General features: G+C 42.2%; 1 protein-coding gene across 2 annotated transcripts in view; it reads left to right on the top strand.

Moving 5' to 3' along the window:
• Window positions 1-17219, top strand: part of rgs3a (regulator of G protein signaling 3a) — a 256992-nt gene that overhangs the window by 24546 nt on the left and 215227 nt on the right. Inside the window, exon 2 of one of the 2 annotated variants that reach the window (XM_072694696.1) lies at window positions 3436-3503. In XM_072694696.1, coding sequence (XP_072550797.1) covers window positions 3489-3503 — 15 coding nt within the window. In that variant the 5' untranslated portion in view covers window positions 3436-3488. Of the gene's footprint in view, window positions 1-3030; window positions 3504-17219 lie in introns of those variants that run through there. The other variant, XM_072694615.1, reaches the window with a different exon arrangement.

The following is a 17219-nucleotide window of genomic DNA, read 5'->3' as shown; positions in this document are numbered from 1 at the left end:
CTTAGTCATATGTTGGTCGTGCTGGTCAACCAGCTTGGTCATGCTGTAGACCAGCTAAACCAACTAAAACTTACCCAATGCTGTTAAAACCAGCTGTTTTTACTCAGCAGGGGTATTACCTGTTCAAAAATATTTATAAATAAAGATAAAGTTTATCATATTTATAAATAAAGAATAAATAAAAGAAAAACTTAAATCGAAACCAAATACCAGACAGCTGTGAAACAACCCCCTCTCCACATGAAACAGTGTGGTCTCATGGACCAAATCACATATCCCCAAAATGTGAATTTAAAAAAAATATGTATTTTGGATTAATATTTTGCTCCTTTAATCATGAAAGTGTTCAAGCAAACAGCCTAGATCAGCATGAACTCCATCTCCGTCTAAAGAAAGGGTCTAAATTGCTTTATGCTGGCGTATGCTGGCGTATGCTGGTATTTCTAGCAGGGCAGTTTAAAGGGCAGTTAATAGAAACTAAAATAAAGAAATAAAAATGGAGCATTTGAGGAAGATTCAGCAGGGCTCCTTTTACAGACTGCTGAAAGCTAATGAAAAGAGAATTGCAGAGGATTGCTGCAATTCTGGAATCCAGGCACCAAAACATGTGGGAGCTCACTGAGCGGTGAAGTCATGCTCTGAAAACAAATGAAAAACAAGCCCACTTTAGCTGCGAAGTTCGATTAAAAGTGAACGCAAGCAAAATCCAAATGAAGCCGCCTACTAAAGAAGCCTGAAAAGGGTTGAAAGACCATTCATTCGACTCTGTGCTCTCAGATATGAGGCTTTATCCTCTAAACGGGTGGGATTGGAGCCTCAGTTAGGCGGATGTTCCTGGCTACACGTCGTTGTCCTTGGACCGTTGGCTCTTTAGTAATTTGGATGGATCGCTGTTGAGTTCGACTGACTTTAGCTTGAGCAGATAGCGTTGTTTAATGGCCTGATAAAAGCAGCCATGTTTCAGATTGTTTTGCCACTCAGTCCGACTAAAGGGGGCGTGTCCCAGCGGGAAACGTGACGTCAATGCATTCTACCTCTATAGACCAGGACAGGGAGTGTGTTAAGGTGAAATAAGAGCATACACAAGCCGAAGTACGAGGCGAGTACCGTATTTCATTTACGGCCGTGCTGTTGCTTCACCCACAACCTCAAATCAATCAAATCAAATCAAATCAAATTTTATTTGTCACGTACATAGTCATACACAGTATAACTTGCAGTGAAATGCTTTTTTGACAGTCTGCTCACATCAAGCTATACAATAAAAATCTACATTTAAACTTAACTAAACCTTAACTTAATGAAGTAAAGTGCAAAAGTGCAAAAGAAAAATAAAATAAAAATGAAGAAAATAAAAATAGAATAAGTTACATTTAAGTTAAAGAATAGAATATAAAAATGAAAATATAGAAATATAAGCAAAAAAAAAAGTACAGAATACAAATATACAAATATATATACAGAGATGAAATAGTGCGTGTCTGTGTGTGTGTGTGTGTGTATATATACATACATATACATATGTACATATTTATCTGTATGTGAGTGTATGTGTGAGTTAAAAGAAATATTTCCATTGTTGTCCGTAGTGTGTTTTCCGTGAGCCATGGTTGTGTATTGTAGTGAGTGAGGGTCCAGTTTGTGTATGTAGAACCTTGAGTCTTATATTGCGTTAGATATTTGAATAAATAAAAAAATAAATAAGGGAGCCATAAATGTGCCATTTAATATGCTTTAATGTTAGCATTGCTTTCTGCCAAAGTATACATTTATTTATAATAATAATAATAAAAAAGAACAATAGACAATATAAATCTATGATATTATTATATAATAAATCACCTTTTTTTAAATAACAGCACTATACCCAACCCTGGTAATAGCTTTCAGTGAGCTAAAGTGTAAGCTCTTCAGTTATGAGTGTGAGGAACACTCGGCCCTCGGAGTGAGGGGCAAATTAGGCTATTATCCTCTTTTTGGCCAAACTATTAAGCTGAGGTAAAGATTAGAGAAAGAGAGGGGTGTGGGAGCGAGAGATAGAGGGTGGGGTCTGAATGAGAAGCCTCCAGCTTCAGGCCCTTTAGTGTTGGAGATTAGATTGTTGTGTTCATTTGGGGAAAAGTTTGTGATATCAAAGAACTGACGTCTGGTTAACTGAAACATCAAGCAACAGATCTTCAAACAGCATTTGATGATCAGAAGAGCAGTCCGACAGACAGAGAGACAGACAGACAGACAGACAGACAGACAGAGAGAATTAGGAAATAGTAGAAAATACACATGTCCAAATGTTTGTGGACACCCAAGTTGCACCCTTTGCTGACACAGATATGCAAATGCACACATACAGCTTGTCTAGTCCCTGTAGAGAATTAGAGCCAATAGAATAGGAATAGCACCATGCCAGGCGTTTCCACTAGATTTTGGAGCATTGCTGTGAGGATTTGATTGTGTTCAGCGGCAAGCGTGTCAGAGTAACACTCTCATCCCATCCATCATTCCAGAGAACACATTTCTTCCACTGCTCCACAGCTCAGTACCGGGTGGCTTTATACCCCTCTACCCCTCTGCATTAGGCAGCATGGTGCCAACAGGTTCATGTTGTTTATCTGCTCCAGAGAGTCCTATTCTATTGGCAGTACTTCTCTAAAGGGACTAGACAAGCTGTGTGTGTGTGTGTGCATTTGCACATCTGTGTCAGCAATGGGTGCAACTTAATGTAGCTGAATGCATCCATTAGAAGGGGTGTCCACAGACACAGAGAGCGAGAGAGAGAGAAAAGTGAGTTGGAGACAGAAGAGGGACGAGAGAGAGAGAGAGAGAGAAAGAGAGAGAGAGAGAACAAGAGTGAGTGATAGACTCAGAGAAAGAGAGTAATAGAGAGAAAGTGTGTGAGCGGGAGAGGTGGTGTGTAAAGGAGTGTGTGTGTGTGTATGTGTGTGTCGGGGAGTCTTGCTGTATTGTGTCCCGGCTGAATACGGGCCTTTATGAGGAGAAGCTTAAAAGGACATTGTGGCTGGGGTGAGCCGCCGTCGCCACGGCAACAGCCCAGGAGCGCGCAAGAACCAAAGATAATGGAGTGAGAGAGAAAAGAGGAGAGGAGTTTCTTCTCCCCGCGCCGCTTCCTTCACGGAATTCCCTCCATCCCGCGCTCTCTCTCTCTCTTTGCTCACGAGGGAAAACCGATAGAGAGGGACAGAGACAGAGAGAGAGAGACAGAGAGAGAGAGAGAGAGAGAGAGAGAGAGAGAGAGAGAGAGCGCAGCAAGGCGCTTAGGCAAAGAACTAGAAGAGACTTCAGTGGATAAACTTTTCAGAGAGTGTGTGTGTGTGTGAGAGACAGAGAGTGTGTGTGTGTGAGAGAGAAGGACAGATGCAGAGATGTTCTCCAAAGGCTCAGTATCGGCCCGTGACTCTTTTGTGTTTATCTCCTCAGAGGCCGCCTCGGTAAACCATGCTGCTGCTCCCGACACCACAAACCCGGAGATAATGCAATGCTTAACGGTGAGTGCTGGCTGTTTTACCCACCTTCTGCTGGTTGTGTGAGTTCGGTGCTCGGCTGGAGCGTCGGCCTGCCTGAGAAATGTGTGTCTATGGGTGTTCGTCTGCTTGTGTGTGTGACTGTCACATCAGTGTAAACACACTTGGAGGAAGTAAGGGAAGGTGAAGCCATAGAAGAACCCCTGTTGGTTCCTTGAAGCACCACGTTAGTAATGGAGATGTGCGAAGTGTGAAGAACCCTAAAATTGGTGAAGTGCCATTACATCAAGTGAAGGTTCTTCAGACTCAGATGAAGGGTCTTCACACTCACACACCTCTATTACAGACTTGGTTCTTCTGTTGAATCGCTCAAAGTACCTCCTTTATTATTGAGAGTGTACAAATTAATGCGAACGACTGGCTTGATTCCCAAACCCTGTATAGTCTATCCATTTGCAGCAGTTATGGTTATGGGTTATGACACATAATCTCTCATAAAAGCATGTTTTTTTCTTAAAAACTGACTAAATGAACCTGAAGAAACTTAAAATGGCTATAAATAAGCTGTGCAACTTAACCATTAACCAATAACTGACCCTCTACAAAGATTCACGACTGGAATATTGATGATGTTGTTCCCAATGTCCTGCGTGTTCTGTAAGGTCAGTGCTCTGCTCAAGTGTCGGCCTGTCTGAGATATCTGCATTTAGAGCTGCTTATATGTACCATAAGTGCTCATTTGCTTGAGAAAACAGCAACCTTAGTGTAAAACAGGACAAATAATTAATGAATAGCTTGGTTATTGGCTATTTCTTATTGTTAATTTCTTTAAAAAATGTTTTAAATAATTATGAAAATGGATTTTAAAAATGGCTTTTCTGTTGTATAGTTTTAGCATTCAAATTTGAACCCCTAAGAACTCTAAGGGAAGGTTTCCCATTCAGTCCACACTTTGGATTAAGCCTAGTCTTGGCCTTAGTCTTGGTTTCCCTATTGAAATGCATGTTCCATTTGCAGCAGTTATGGTTATGTATTGTTTATTTATTAAAAAAAAAAACTATGAAAATGGCTTATAACAATGTCTTTCTAATGGTAGAATTATAAAATGGGCAAACTAAACCCCTAAAAATTGCCCTAAAAGGTTTCCTATGTGGTCCACACATTGGATTAAGCCTAGTCTTGGCCTATATTTTGCAATGGCAGTAGAGTTTCCCTATTGAAATATATGTTCTATTTGTAGCAGTTATGTTTATTTCTTAAAAAAAAAAAACTATGAAAATGGCTTTTAACAGTGTCTTTTCAATGGTAGAATTATAAAATGGGCAAACTGAACCCCTAAAAATTGCCCTTAAAGGTTTCCCATGCAGTCCACACACTGGATTAAGCCTAGTTTTGCCCTATATTTTGCAATGGCAGTAGAGTTTCCCTATTAAAATGCATGTTCCATTTGCAGCAGTTATGGTTATTTATTATTTATTTCTTTTAAAAAACGTTGCTACAGTTGGACCCCTAAAAATTCCACCAGAAGGGTAGGTTTCCCATGCAGTCCACACATTGGATTAAGTCTAGTCTTGGCCTATCTTTGGCAATGGCAGTAGAGTCGTTTCCCTATTGAAATGCATGTTGCAGCAGTTATGGTTATTTATTATTCCACTAAAACTATTCTGTAGTTGTAATTCTGTAATCACAACATTTATTGGCACAGTTTCCGAGTGTCTTTTATTGGTTATAACACTAAAACTATCATGAAAGCACGTCGTCACTGCCGCAGCAAAACATTGTATGTCCAAAATGGCAACTTTTCAGGATACTCTGCTCAGTCACACTGCACCCACAAAGACGTCTCCCCACTCACACTACACTGAACCCCTGTCTTTATGTAAATACTAATGTAAACACTGCAGAATAATCCTGTGTACAGAGAGAGTGTGTGTAGAGTGTGTATAGAGTACATATTCTGTATTTCTATTTTGTAAATATCTGTATCTGGGCAGCAGTGTTCATTATGCAGCATAGTGGCTCTCACTTTGCTATCCTGCCATGTACATTGTTCTTGATCAGTGTTTGCCTGACGGGGGCTACATGAACATAGACATTATTCAAGAGAGGCCTGGTGGTCCTGAGATGTTACGCTGAAGTTCTTTGGGACATCCCGTACTGTTCTTTGCTGTGCTTTTGAAGGGATTTGTGCTCGACAAATACGAGTGGTGCTGAAGTTCCTTCATTTGTATATTATATGCCTCACAGTGGACTGGTTTGAAGGCCAAACTCTTTAGAAATGATTTCTTAATATTTTCAATACTGCAATAGTTCTTTTCTAATAGTCCTTAGAAAGGTTCACTATGATTGAATGATAAAAATGTTAATTGTAAATATAATTTAATTTTAAATATACAATTAACATACAGTATCTCAGTAAGTAGATTTAGTAGTAAGGTTTGGGTTAGGTGTAGGATTATATTTAATTAGTCATTTACATTCAGCTTAGAGTTCAGCTGCATTTAATAGATGCTTAGTTGAATGTCAAGTGAGCGTCTTTGAGACATCTATAATGGGCCATCCAAGTAAAATGAGACCCCAATCGCTGTTAAACAGCTTTCTCTAATCGGGTCTTCATTGAACAGAAGGAAAAACCTAAAGTACCTTATGTGGAAGACCACACTCACAACTCAACGTCAGAACTATCATCTTATCATTCATTTTAATATGGAAAATATTGCTAATCAACAGTGACCAGAGCAATTACAGAGCAATTATCTTGTCGTTATTCTTATCATAGCCCAAAGATCTTGGAGGAGCATTGCTGTAAGGATTTGATTGCATTCAGCGACAACAACATTAGTGAGCATCTCCCAAACTCATCCCAAAAGTACCAGATGGAGAACCGTCCATCATTCCAGTGCTCCACAGCTCAATGCTGAGGGGCTTTATACCCCTCTAGCCCACGACTGGCCTGGCATTAGGCAGCATGGTGCCAATAGGTTCATGTTCATCTGCTCCAGGAAGCCCTATTCTATTGGCAGTACATTTGTACATCGCCGTCAGCAATGGATACAGCTTACAGTATCTGAATGCGCTCATTAGAAGGGGTGTCCACAAACATTTGGACATATAGTTCCCTATATACATTTTAATAACTAAACCCTGAATCTTGGATTCAAAACTTTCACATGTCGAAACCTAACTGTCCTGGGTGGGGGAAAGGCTCAGAGTGAGGTATTTACCCTCTCTGAGTGTCTGTACAGGCCTTTTCCAGAACCACAGCTGATTTCATTTACCAATTAGCCAAGGCCATTTTGCAGCAGCAGCAGAGTATGAATAAGCTTCTTCATCCGCTCCCTGCAGGGACGAATATTTGAGGAGTTTCTGAGCATAGTGAACAGTGTGTGTGTGTGTGGTGCATGTATATCTGAGGAACAGAGGGGAGAGGGAAAGAGGCTATGCTGTCTTCTGAAGTTTCACTCGGTGTTTAAGTTTATTAAAAGTTAGCTCTCCCCTCGTCTTTAAGGGTAAGAGGTGCCTGCAGCCCCTCTGGAGAGCGGAGCCGGCCGATGAGCCAAGCTCAGACAGAGTGAGTCAGGAACCGCTGGGGTTTCAGTGTTTCTCTGCACTGTTCTGCTTCACTTCTTACTGAAGTCTCCCCTCTGAACTGCTCTCGTGTTGGAGCAGCACTTCCCAGTGCTGTTTCATTGTCCAAGGAAAATGATGCAGGGCTGAAAAGGACTACATTACAGGGTTCCCATTAGGGTTAACTTCAATAATACAGAAAATTGGGATCGCTTAAGCTATTTAAGTCAAACGAACTCAAAATTAATAGGTAAGAAGTCGGCCTTTAGTGTCAGTGAACTATGGTGACCATTAGATTGTGCCTTATGTTTGGCAATGCAACCCTAATGAGTAAAACCCACACCTTTCCTATTGGCTCCTGGCACCATCTATTTGCATACTAGACCTGTCTTCCCCCTCACTTACCATCAGGATGTAGTCATTCCCTCCGGGCTACACCCCTCATATGTGATCAGCTGTAATCTGTATAGTGCTGTAGTTGCCTGGCCTTAGTGTTGAAGGTTGTATAAGAGCAAGTTATTACTTAAATGGACAATGCCATCGACATTCGGTTGGATTCCTGCTTGTTTTTTTGGGCTGTTCCTGCTCAGGCACACCTGATTTAACTGCTAGGGATACTAGGGCTGTTAGAGCAGGGAAATCAGCAAACAGGGCTGGACTCAGGCCCCCGTTGACCTGTAGTCCAGTTGTGAAGGCCTCTGTTTGAGGGGTGTCAGCTTAAACAGAGTAACTACAACTCACTTCACATACTTATAACTACTTATAACACAGTGTTGTTTGTGCTCAGTTCGGGGTGCTATTTAAGCCCAAATGAGTTGAGTTATTAAAGTTCGGCAGCCTGTGCTGTCTCTTCGAAATCCGCTGGCAAACCTAACACTCCATTAAGCGTCGAGAACAACTGCTTCAACCATTAGCAAAGAATTTGCAGTAAGAATGGGAAAACAATGCCACAAACTTCTCTGCCTGTCTGTGTCTGGTATGGCTCCAGCCCTCATGTGGAGTTCCCACCAGAAGCACAGCTCCAGACCACCATGTCCAAAAGGCCATGTCCAGTCAGCACTTCTCCGACAGCCACCGCCTCTTTTCAGAGTCGGCAGGTTTTACAGTATACTGGTTTTACTGGTACAGATGGATTACAGGAGTATGGCTTGTGTAATTACACATGTATATAAACGTCAGGTTATACTAGTTTGGGTTTGGGTTATAAATGTGTATTAGGACGAGGGTAGCTGTATTTATTTGAACTGCTGCTTTCCCTGTATCTGTATTTACATAAGCTGTACAATTGCTGTAATGCATAAGTACCGGTAAACACACCACCAGTGATTATTATTATACATTATTATTACATGGATTATTAATGTGCAACTACACTCCTTATATAGTGGGAGCCATAATATTTTCAAGGCCTTTCCCTACAGTCTTAAAAACGAATGGTTCTTCGAAGGGGCATTGCCATAGAAGAACCATTTTTGGGTCCATAAAGAACCGTTTTTTTGTAAAAGAGGTGTAAAGAGGTCGATGTAAAGGATTTTTCACCAGTTTAAAGGATTGCCGTACTTACAGCTCTGTTACAAAAATGGTTCTGGTTCATATTTAAGCAATAATACACAAGAGGGAGAGCTATAACGTGAGATATTGACACCGGTGTACTGTGGTCATGGGCATGAGGCAGCTGAGGAGGCAGTCCCCTCTCTCTAGTAAGTCGAGCCAGGAATGAGAGGGTTGACTGAGTTAAAGGGAGTTGAAGAGGTGGTGAAGGGGTTGAGAAGACTTGTCAATAGCACGTGAACAAGGTAGACATGGTATTTATAGGATGTTAGATGGGGAGGAGGGGCTTCAGGCATGTAGCCCTAGGATAGGAATGTTAAATGGCAGACTTTTCACTAGGGGGCGCTTTCACTAAGGACCCCACTGTATTTTCCTATCCGATCTTCATGTTTTTAGTAATAGTTAAGTAATCCAGCCCCACAAATTAGCTAAACTGTGCTAATCTACAACAGTAAAAAATTCACTATTTTAGTACCGGTTCCTAAAATCAGACTAAACTCTAATCTGATCTTCTTTGTTTGGAGCAACTTTTTAAATGCCTATTTTAAACTCTACAGTGTTTAATATCTCACAGTCCAGTCTGACTGACCTCCCTGACCATTCAGCTCCCAGCTCCTTTAGTTACGGCTCTGCAGTCTGATCACTTAGTGTGTGAGCATTAGCATTAGCATTAGCATTAGCCTCCTCCTCGGTTCTGAATGGGCCGCTCAGAGCCGGTTTAGAGCCGAAGAAAGGAGCGTGGTTCTCTCGCTGGTAGAACATTGGAGCATTTCCACCATAGTCTGGGTTCTAACCAGCGGAACTCCAGAGTAAAGACGGGATGGAGGAACGTTAGATCTTCCTGAATGGAGAGAATGGGAGGAAATATCTGGGTCAAAACGGCAGAAAATAGAGCAACATTTTGTGGAAGAGTGACGAGTTTAGATCCTCCTCTTCTGACAGATTAACCAACTCACTCTTGACCTGCTGCTCTAGCGGCTCTGAGCTAACGCTAAGCTAAAGTTTTCCACTTCCCCGAACTTTCCGTTCCACCTTAAATACTGCAGCAGTGACGCTCTGCTGTTGAGATGTACACACTGTAGCTGCGGCTCTATTTAAGGTGGAATGGAGAGTTAGCATTAGAAGCTAACTTTAGCTTTGTTTTGTCTGCTAACTGGTCGTCTGTTTTGTTTTACTCACTGAAATAAGGTCAGAGATGAACTCTGTGTAGGGCAGTTGTCTGAAAAATTCAAACTGATGATCATGTCAAATTAATGGTGCCTTGCTATTTATTTACATAATGGTGCTTTGCTATTTACCCCAAAAAAGACCTTCGCTAGTTAGAATAGACTAGTAGTTCAAAGATATCTCTAATCTTTAGACATTACTAAGCACAAGTCAATAAGGTGACCATAATACCATAATACCCTGCTATTCGTCCAAGTATTCTCGGAAGAGGAGAGTCTTCAGTCTGGGTTTGAAGACAGTGAGCGACTCGGCCGTTCGGACACCCAGGGGAAGCTTGTTCCACCACTTCGGTGCAGGACAGAAAAAAGCCTGGACGCTTGTTTTCCACAGATTTTGAGGGACGGCGGGTCGAGTCGAGCCGTACTTGAAGCTCGAAGGGCTCTTGGTGCGAACTCTAGATGGAACTTCTGGAAGTTCTGGCCGATCTCTGATATCTGCTTTCCATTTGCTGCTACAGAGCAGTTTGCAGTGTGTTGGAAGTTGGCCTGCCTTTGCCTCTAGTTTGCATCAGCGAGGGATGGCGAGACGGGGTGTTTTTTTGGAGTGTGAGATGCTGGAAAAAGCGAGATGGTGTGTTATCATGTCAGGCTGGGTTACCAGTGACTCAGACTGTAAGGCATTTTTATTGAACAGACTGTAACCTACTGCCTTAGGAATCAATGAGTGGCAGATGTGTGCAACAGAGATGGCCAGAGCAGTATGTCACAAGGGCAGCCAGGATATTAGATAACTGTAGAACGGCTGTCGTGGCCAATACAAGGTATTTCATCCCCATCAGGTCCACTTATAATGTTTATGTGGATATTTCTGCCATAAATAGTCATGCATATTTTTCACATAACCACATACCACAACCTCTCTTTATCTCTTAGAAATGTCAGTTACTGATATACACTATATGTCCAAATGTTTGTGGACACCCTTTCTAATAAACGCATTCGGCTACAGATTTGCAGAAGCAAACACACACACACAGTTTGTCTAGTCCCTGTAGAGAAGTCCTGCCAATAGAATAGGACTCCCTGGAGCAGATAAGCATGAACCTATGGGTAGCATGAATAATGCCAGGTATGGGCAAGAGGGGTATAAAGCCCCCCAGCATTGAGCTGTGGAGCAGTGGAGCTGTGTTCCCTGTACCTCATTCCACCCGGGGGGGTTAAGAGCCTTTTGCCACCGGCAGAATATCTGCTGCCAGCTCCAGCTTGTTATCCCTTTCCTTCTTTGTGTAGACATTCTGAAAATGCTCCTCTAACTCCTTCCCTCCCTCCCAGTTATCCAGCGCTTCACTGTACACTCAGAAAATACCTTAGCTAGTTTGTATCAGCTGGAATCCAGAAGACCCCTCTAATCTTAGACTCTACTAAATACAGAAGTCAGTCTGGAGCCCCTAACACTCTACACACTACACTCTGCCTAAGTACTCTCAGAAGAGGAGGGTCTTCAGTCTGGGTTTGAAGACAGCAAGAGTTGGACTCTGCTGTTCGGACACCCAGGGGAAGCTCGTTCCACCACTTCAGTGCAGGACAGAAAAAAGTCTGGACGCTCGTCTTTTCCGTGGATCTTAAATGATGGCGGGTCGAGCCGAGCCGTACTTGAAGCTGGAAGGGCTCTTGGTGCAGATCGGGGTTTTGACCAATGTCATCAAGTACGGAGGGGCTGGCTGGTCCAGTCTTGGCTTTGTAGACCAGCGTCAGAGGTTTGAATCTGCTTCAGGAAGACTACCTTTAGTCTCACACTTCTTACTAAACAGGGTCTAAATAAACTTCAATGGATCTCCAAAAAAATCCTGCCTTAGGATTCTCCTTCATCTTCCTCCTCCTCTTAGCCTCTGCTCTCTGCAATCTCACTGACTTTAGCATATTGAGTTTTCAGCTTATTACTTAACAGTTGTAAGTCCTTTGATCTACTGAAAGGGTCTTATTCCACTGGCGGATGATTTTGCTTGTTACAAGTCATATTTCTCCATTAAATTACCTGTTATAATGTAAATTAAGCAAAGATATTATTTGCCAATGGAACGAGACACTTTTAGTAGAGATGCACCAATGGCAACTTTCTTGGCCGATTCCGATTTCCGTTGTTTTATGTTTTATGTTTTATGACTGGCTGATTCTGATTTTAACCGATTCAGATTTTTCTAGTTTTCTATGAATTAGTCCATGTGGCCATTGAGCATGGGCCTGTGTTGACAATTTACTGCCAAGATAGCAACTGACTGTTCACGTCTGCCTAGGTTGCTTTTTTATTCAGTGGAGCTCCTGTGTTTTCCATTGCCAAGATAGCAATACGCCAACAATTGACCTGACCACACCTCGAGACCACCGCACCTATCGTCGTAGATATATTTGCAAACACCGCCCCTATTTAAACTACGCAAGCAGAAGTGTGAAAATACACTGTGGTTGTAAGATAGGGGGCATAGTGTTTCTGGTCATGCTGTAAAACAACAGGGCTGCACAATATATTATTTTTGTCTGCTATATAATTTGCAATATTGCAATACTGCCATTTTCACCATAAATAATGATGGTAATAATAATGATATTAATGATATTAATAATGCACTCAGCAAATTCAAGAGTGGAGTAAATTAAATCATATGTGCTGTGGAATTTTCACCTCACATTGCATGTCCTGCGATGTGACCATTGGGCATGCCCACGTCAATGGCTGAGGCTACTGCCCTTTTCTTAAATACACCCATAATTCAACCAAACACACTGACCAGAGTTTCCACTCCATATTGAACCAGCTGAAAAACTTAGCCCATCATGTCCAACAGCGTTCAGATGTTTTGACTATTGGTGTGAGGCGCTTCGGCCAGGACAAACTAGCTTTTGGTTCCATGTTGGAGGGACTTCCAGACATGGTAACTGCCCTCTTGTTGGCTGTGCTGTCAAGTCCAGTGAAACGTTTTGAGGAATGCTGAAGATCTTTAAGCGGTGCTGGTAGAAGTTCAGAGCTGGACGTGATAATGCAGGCCCCCTGGTATTCATATATCTGAGGCATTTCTAACTTTTAGTAGGAAATAAGTTCATTAATATTCTAATATTATCTTAGTTATCTTACAATGTTAAATATTATATATTTATGAGGAAATTACTTGCTAAGATACAATTGTTTTGCATTCTGTTACTCTATTTGCATAGTTACTGCCATATTTTGAACTGTGCCCTTCTGTCATTTTTCCACGTATTGTGAAATGACAGATCCGTAAAACTCTCCCAGTCTTGCTATGCTGTGCGTTTTTCTCGGTGCTGTTATCAGTGGCAGGTTGAGCAGTTTACTGAAGTGGAACTTGTCCCTTCTTTGATTTGCTCATCTATTCAGGTCAGCTTTAGAGAGACGCTCCCTTTCACCACAACCCTGCACTACAAAAGCGGGGTCCGCAGCTCGGACGACTGAAAAAACGACAAGTAAAAAGACAAGCTCAAGGCTGTGTGTGATCCCTCCTTCTGCCAGGCTTTTGAGAGAGCTTCTGGGGCTTCTTTCACGCCGGGGCCCATTGAAGGCCACCCTCCTCCATCGTTTTTCTGCCCCTCTTCCTAAAGGGAGGGGGAAAAAGGAAGAAAAAAGTCCCTTCTGAAATCCCCAAGGAGGGGAAGTGAAGGGTTGAATAGAGTTCTGTGCCAGGCTGATGCCACTGTAAGAGCGGGCCACTGTGGAGTTTTATAAGCTAGAGGCTGTGTGCTTGGTGTGGTGCTGTAGCAAGTCCTGTAATCCAGCTCCATGCAGAACATCAGAAAACAACCAACAAAGAAGTGCTCAGCCTGAAACTTCTACCAATGAAATTCTCTCAGACTCGACTATAGACCAGTACAAGTGCTGTTTACTTCAGTATAGACCCAAACCCATCTGTACCCTGGTAAACATCTATCTAACCAAGTAGTGACCGACCAAACCGTGGCCCAACAAAATTCTGTCTGACAGAATTCTGGCTGAACCTCATTGTGACCCGACAATATTCTGGCTGAACCTCATTGTGACCCAGCAGGATTATGTTTGAACCTAAATGTAACCTGGCAATGTTTTGTCTGAATTTGACTGTTAGCAACAAAAGTTAGTCTAAACCCGACCATATTCTGCCTGAACTCGAATATGACCAAAAAAACAGTATTCTGCCAACATATGACTGTAACCCGACAGTATTCTGTCTAAACCCGACTGTTACCCAATAGTATTCTGCCTGAACCCAACAGTATTCTAACTGAACCAGACTGTGACGCTACAGAATTCTGTCTAAACCCGACCGGGACCTGACAGTATTCTGTCTGAACCAGAATATGACCAGAATTCTGCCAAAATACAACTGTGACCCAACCGTATTGTGTCTAAAACCAACTGACCCGACAGTATTCTAACTGAACCCGACTGTGACCCGACAGTATTCTGTCTGAACCCGACTGTGACCCGACAGTATTCTGTCTGAACGTGAATGTAACCCGACAGTATTCTGTCTGAACCCTACTGACCCGACCAAATTCTATCTGAACCCGACTGTGACCCGACAGTATTCTGTCTAACCCGACAGTGACCCGACAGTATTCTGTCTGAACCTCAATATGACCCGACAGTATTCTATCTGAATCCTACTGACTCGACAGTATTCTGTCTGAACCTCAATATGACCTGACAGTATTCTGTCTGAACCTCAATATGACCCGACAGTATTCTGTCTGAACCTCAATATGACCCGATAGTATTCTGTCTGAACCCTACTGACCCAGCAGTATTCCCTCTGAACCCGACTGTGAGAATAATCTAACTGATCCCAAAAAATGATGTGAACTGAACTGAGTGGCCTGAGAGATTCAGTCTACGCCCGATCATAACCTGACCAAAATCAGTCCAAACCCGTCAGTGGTTGGATAAATTAAGTCTGAAGTCTATTTTTAGATTCGATTTGAGCTCGACAGCATTCTGTCTGAGCCCAGCTGTGACCCCACAAAATTTTCTGTAAACTCGACTGTAATTTGTGCACAGTGGCACAAAGCTGTGTGTTTAGAGGTCCTTGAGTCTCAGCGTCTCGTCAGGATTTTATGCACTTTGTTTGGGGTCATTTGGGAATTCCCCTTGCCGCCGTCCGTCATGGAAAAACAAATATATGCACTTCTCCGGCTTTTGTGTGCTGCAGTGTGGACACCTCAGCAGAATTAGAGGCTGAAGTCATGGAACTTATGGAACCCCCCTCCCCACATACGCTTTCTCAAGTTTCTTCAGGAAAGTGACTTTAGTTTTTGGACATTTATGGCTCAGTTTGTTTAGGGTGTTCTGTAACTTACTGAGACATAGGCGATATGGACAAAAGTATTGGGACACCTGCTCATTCATTGTTTCATCTAAAATTAAGGCTATTAAAAAGAGTTGATCCTATTGGAGTAACTTTGTTGTCTCTACTGTCCAAGGAAGAAGGCCTTGTACTGAAATTTAGAGGAGCTTGCTGTGAGGTTTCGATTGCATTCAGCGATAAGAACATAGTGAGGTCAAGATGTTGATTGGATGATCACCACCCCACCTCATCCCCAACCAACTCCACAACTCATCCCAAAAGTACTGGATGAAACATCACCATCCATCATTTCAGAGAGTCCACAGCTCTTCCACTGCTCCATACCTCAATGCTGGGTGGCTTTATACCCCTCTAGCCCACACCTGGCAATACTTCTCTACAGGGATGTGCAATGGGTTCAACTTTAAGTAGCTGAATGCATTCATTAGAAAGGGTGTCCACAAATATTTGGACATGCAATGCATTTTAGCAATAACAGCTGCAAAAACAGTGACTTCACCCAAGGTTACTATCATGTAGCTTTTCTCTTTGGCCTTGTTGTATAGATTGGTGTATAAATGGTGGATCTCTATAAGAAAATCTCCATGTTTGCCTTTTTTTTTACTTTTTGACATAATGTAAATCTGAATTCTTTACATTATACCAGAATTTAATGTCAAAAGGACCAATAGAAATGCTCCAAAATGACTTAGAATATATTTTTCTACATTGACTTCCATTGAAAGTTGAGAAGGTTTTTTCCTTCTCCTTCTCCTGATAGATACATCCATGTAGAAAAAAACTGTAAGGCTTGCTTTTCTGTGTTTTTGTTGGCGCATCACTAATAAAATCCAATGCAAATGAATTTTTAATGGTGTAATCTCCATATTTTACATGTTTTACTCTACATAAGAGTTTGTAGAGTTACTGCGTTGTCCCATGGCAGCAATTGTGAGCAATTGTGAGTTCTGGAAAATCCCTCTGTCCAGCGTTGGCTGCAAAGCTAAGCGTAGAACATCACTCTGCTTTTATGTGAAAGGTAGACGCTTCCGGAGAAGATGCAGGTCTCCCTGGGACCACTGAAAGACTCCAGTAGGCTGATGGGTTCCAGGGTTCTCAGTGTTTGAAGTGGAGTTGGAAGCTTCTCCCTTCACCTCTCTGGCTGTCAAACACAAGGGTGGATAAGTTTGGATAAGAGAGACGGGTGAAGAGAAGTGAGGGGGGGTTCCCTAGGGCAGAGATCTTGTGTAGACTGGAAGTGTGGCCAGAAGGAACAGGGGGATGAAAGAAAGGGAAAGGAGAAAGCGATAGAACAAAGATGGAAAGATATCGACTATTGAATTGTTTAATCTGATGATTAAATAAAAGATGCCCAGTCTTTTATACTGGCACTGTGCTGTGTGCTGGGGTCGGCAGTATGGCACAGCATGTGATATCTACAGCCCAACAAGAATGGAAATACCAATGATGCATTTACTGCTATTTATAGTGATATTTTGTCATGCAGACAAAACCCACCATAGTGACATACCTATACCTATACCTATACAGACATCTCTAATACCTAAGACCTAATTTCTTCTCAGATTAATCCGATTATGTGCTGCACTCTATTCTGTTAAATATGACTAATTATTGAAATCTTAGCACAGATGATATCCACAGTTTGCTCACAAAAGCATATCGTGTACCACAGTAACAAAATTTGTTGTCCCACCGCTAATAACATGGACCGGTTGGTCCCATGCCTGATGCCAGGCGTTGGCTAGAGGGGTGTAAAGCCCCCCGGCATTGAGCTTTTGAGCAGTGGAAGGACTGTGTTCTCTGGAATGATGGATGATGGTGCTTCATCCAGTGCTTTTGGGATAAGTTGGGGAGTTGGGGATAAGGTGAGGTGAGTTGTTGATCCTCCAACATCCTGACCTCACTAACACTCTTGTTGCTGAATGCAATCAAATCTTCACAACAATGCTCCTCCAAAATCTAGCAGAAAGCTTTCCTTCACTGGACAGTAGAGAGAGTCACTCCAATAAAGGCAAGGTACACTCTTTTTTAATATCCGTGATTTTAGAAGAAGCAATGAATGAGTGTGTGTCCCAATACTTCTGACCATGTAGTTTAGCACA

Source organism: Salminus brasiliensis, chromosome 1 (assembly GCF_030463535.1).
Source record: "Salminus brasiliensis chromosome 1, fSalBra1.hap2, whole genome shotgun sequence".
NCBI lineage: Eukaryota > Metazoa > Chordata > Actinopteri > Characiformes > Bryconidae > Salminus > Salminus brasiliensis.
The sequence above is the reverse complement of the archived record's forward strand: the minus strand, read 5'-3'. Positions and strand labels throughout refer to the sequence as shown.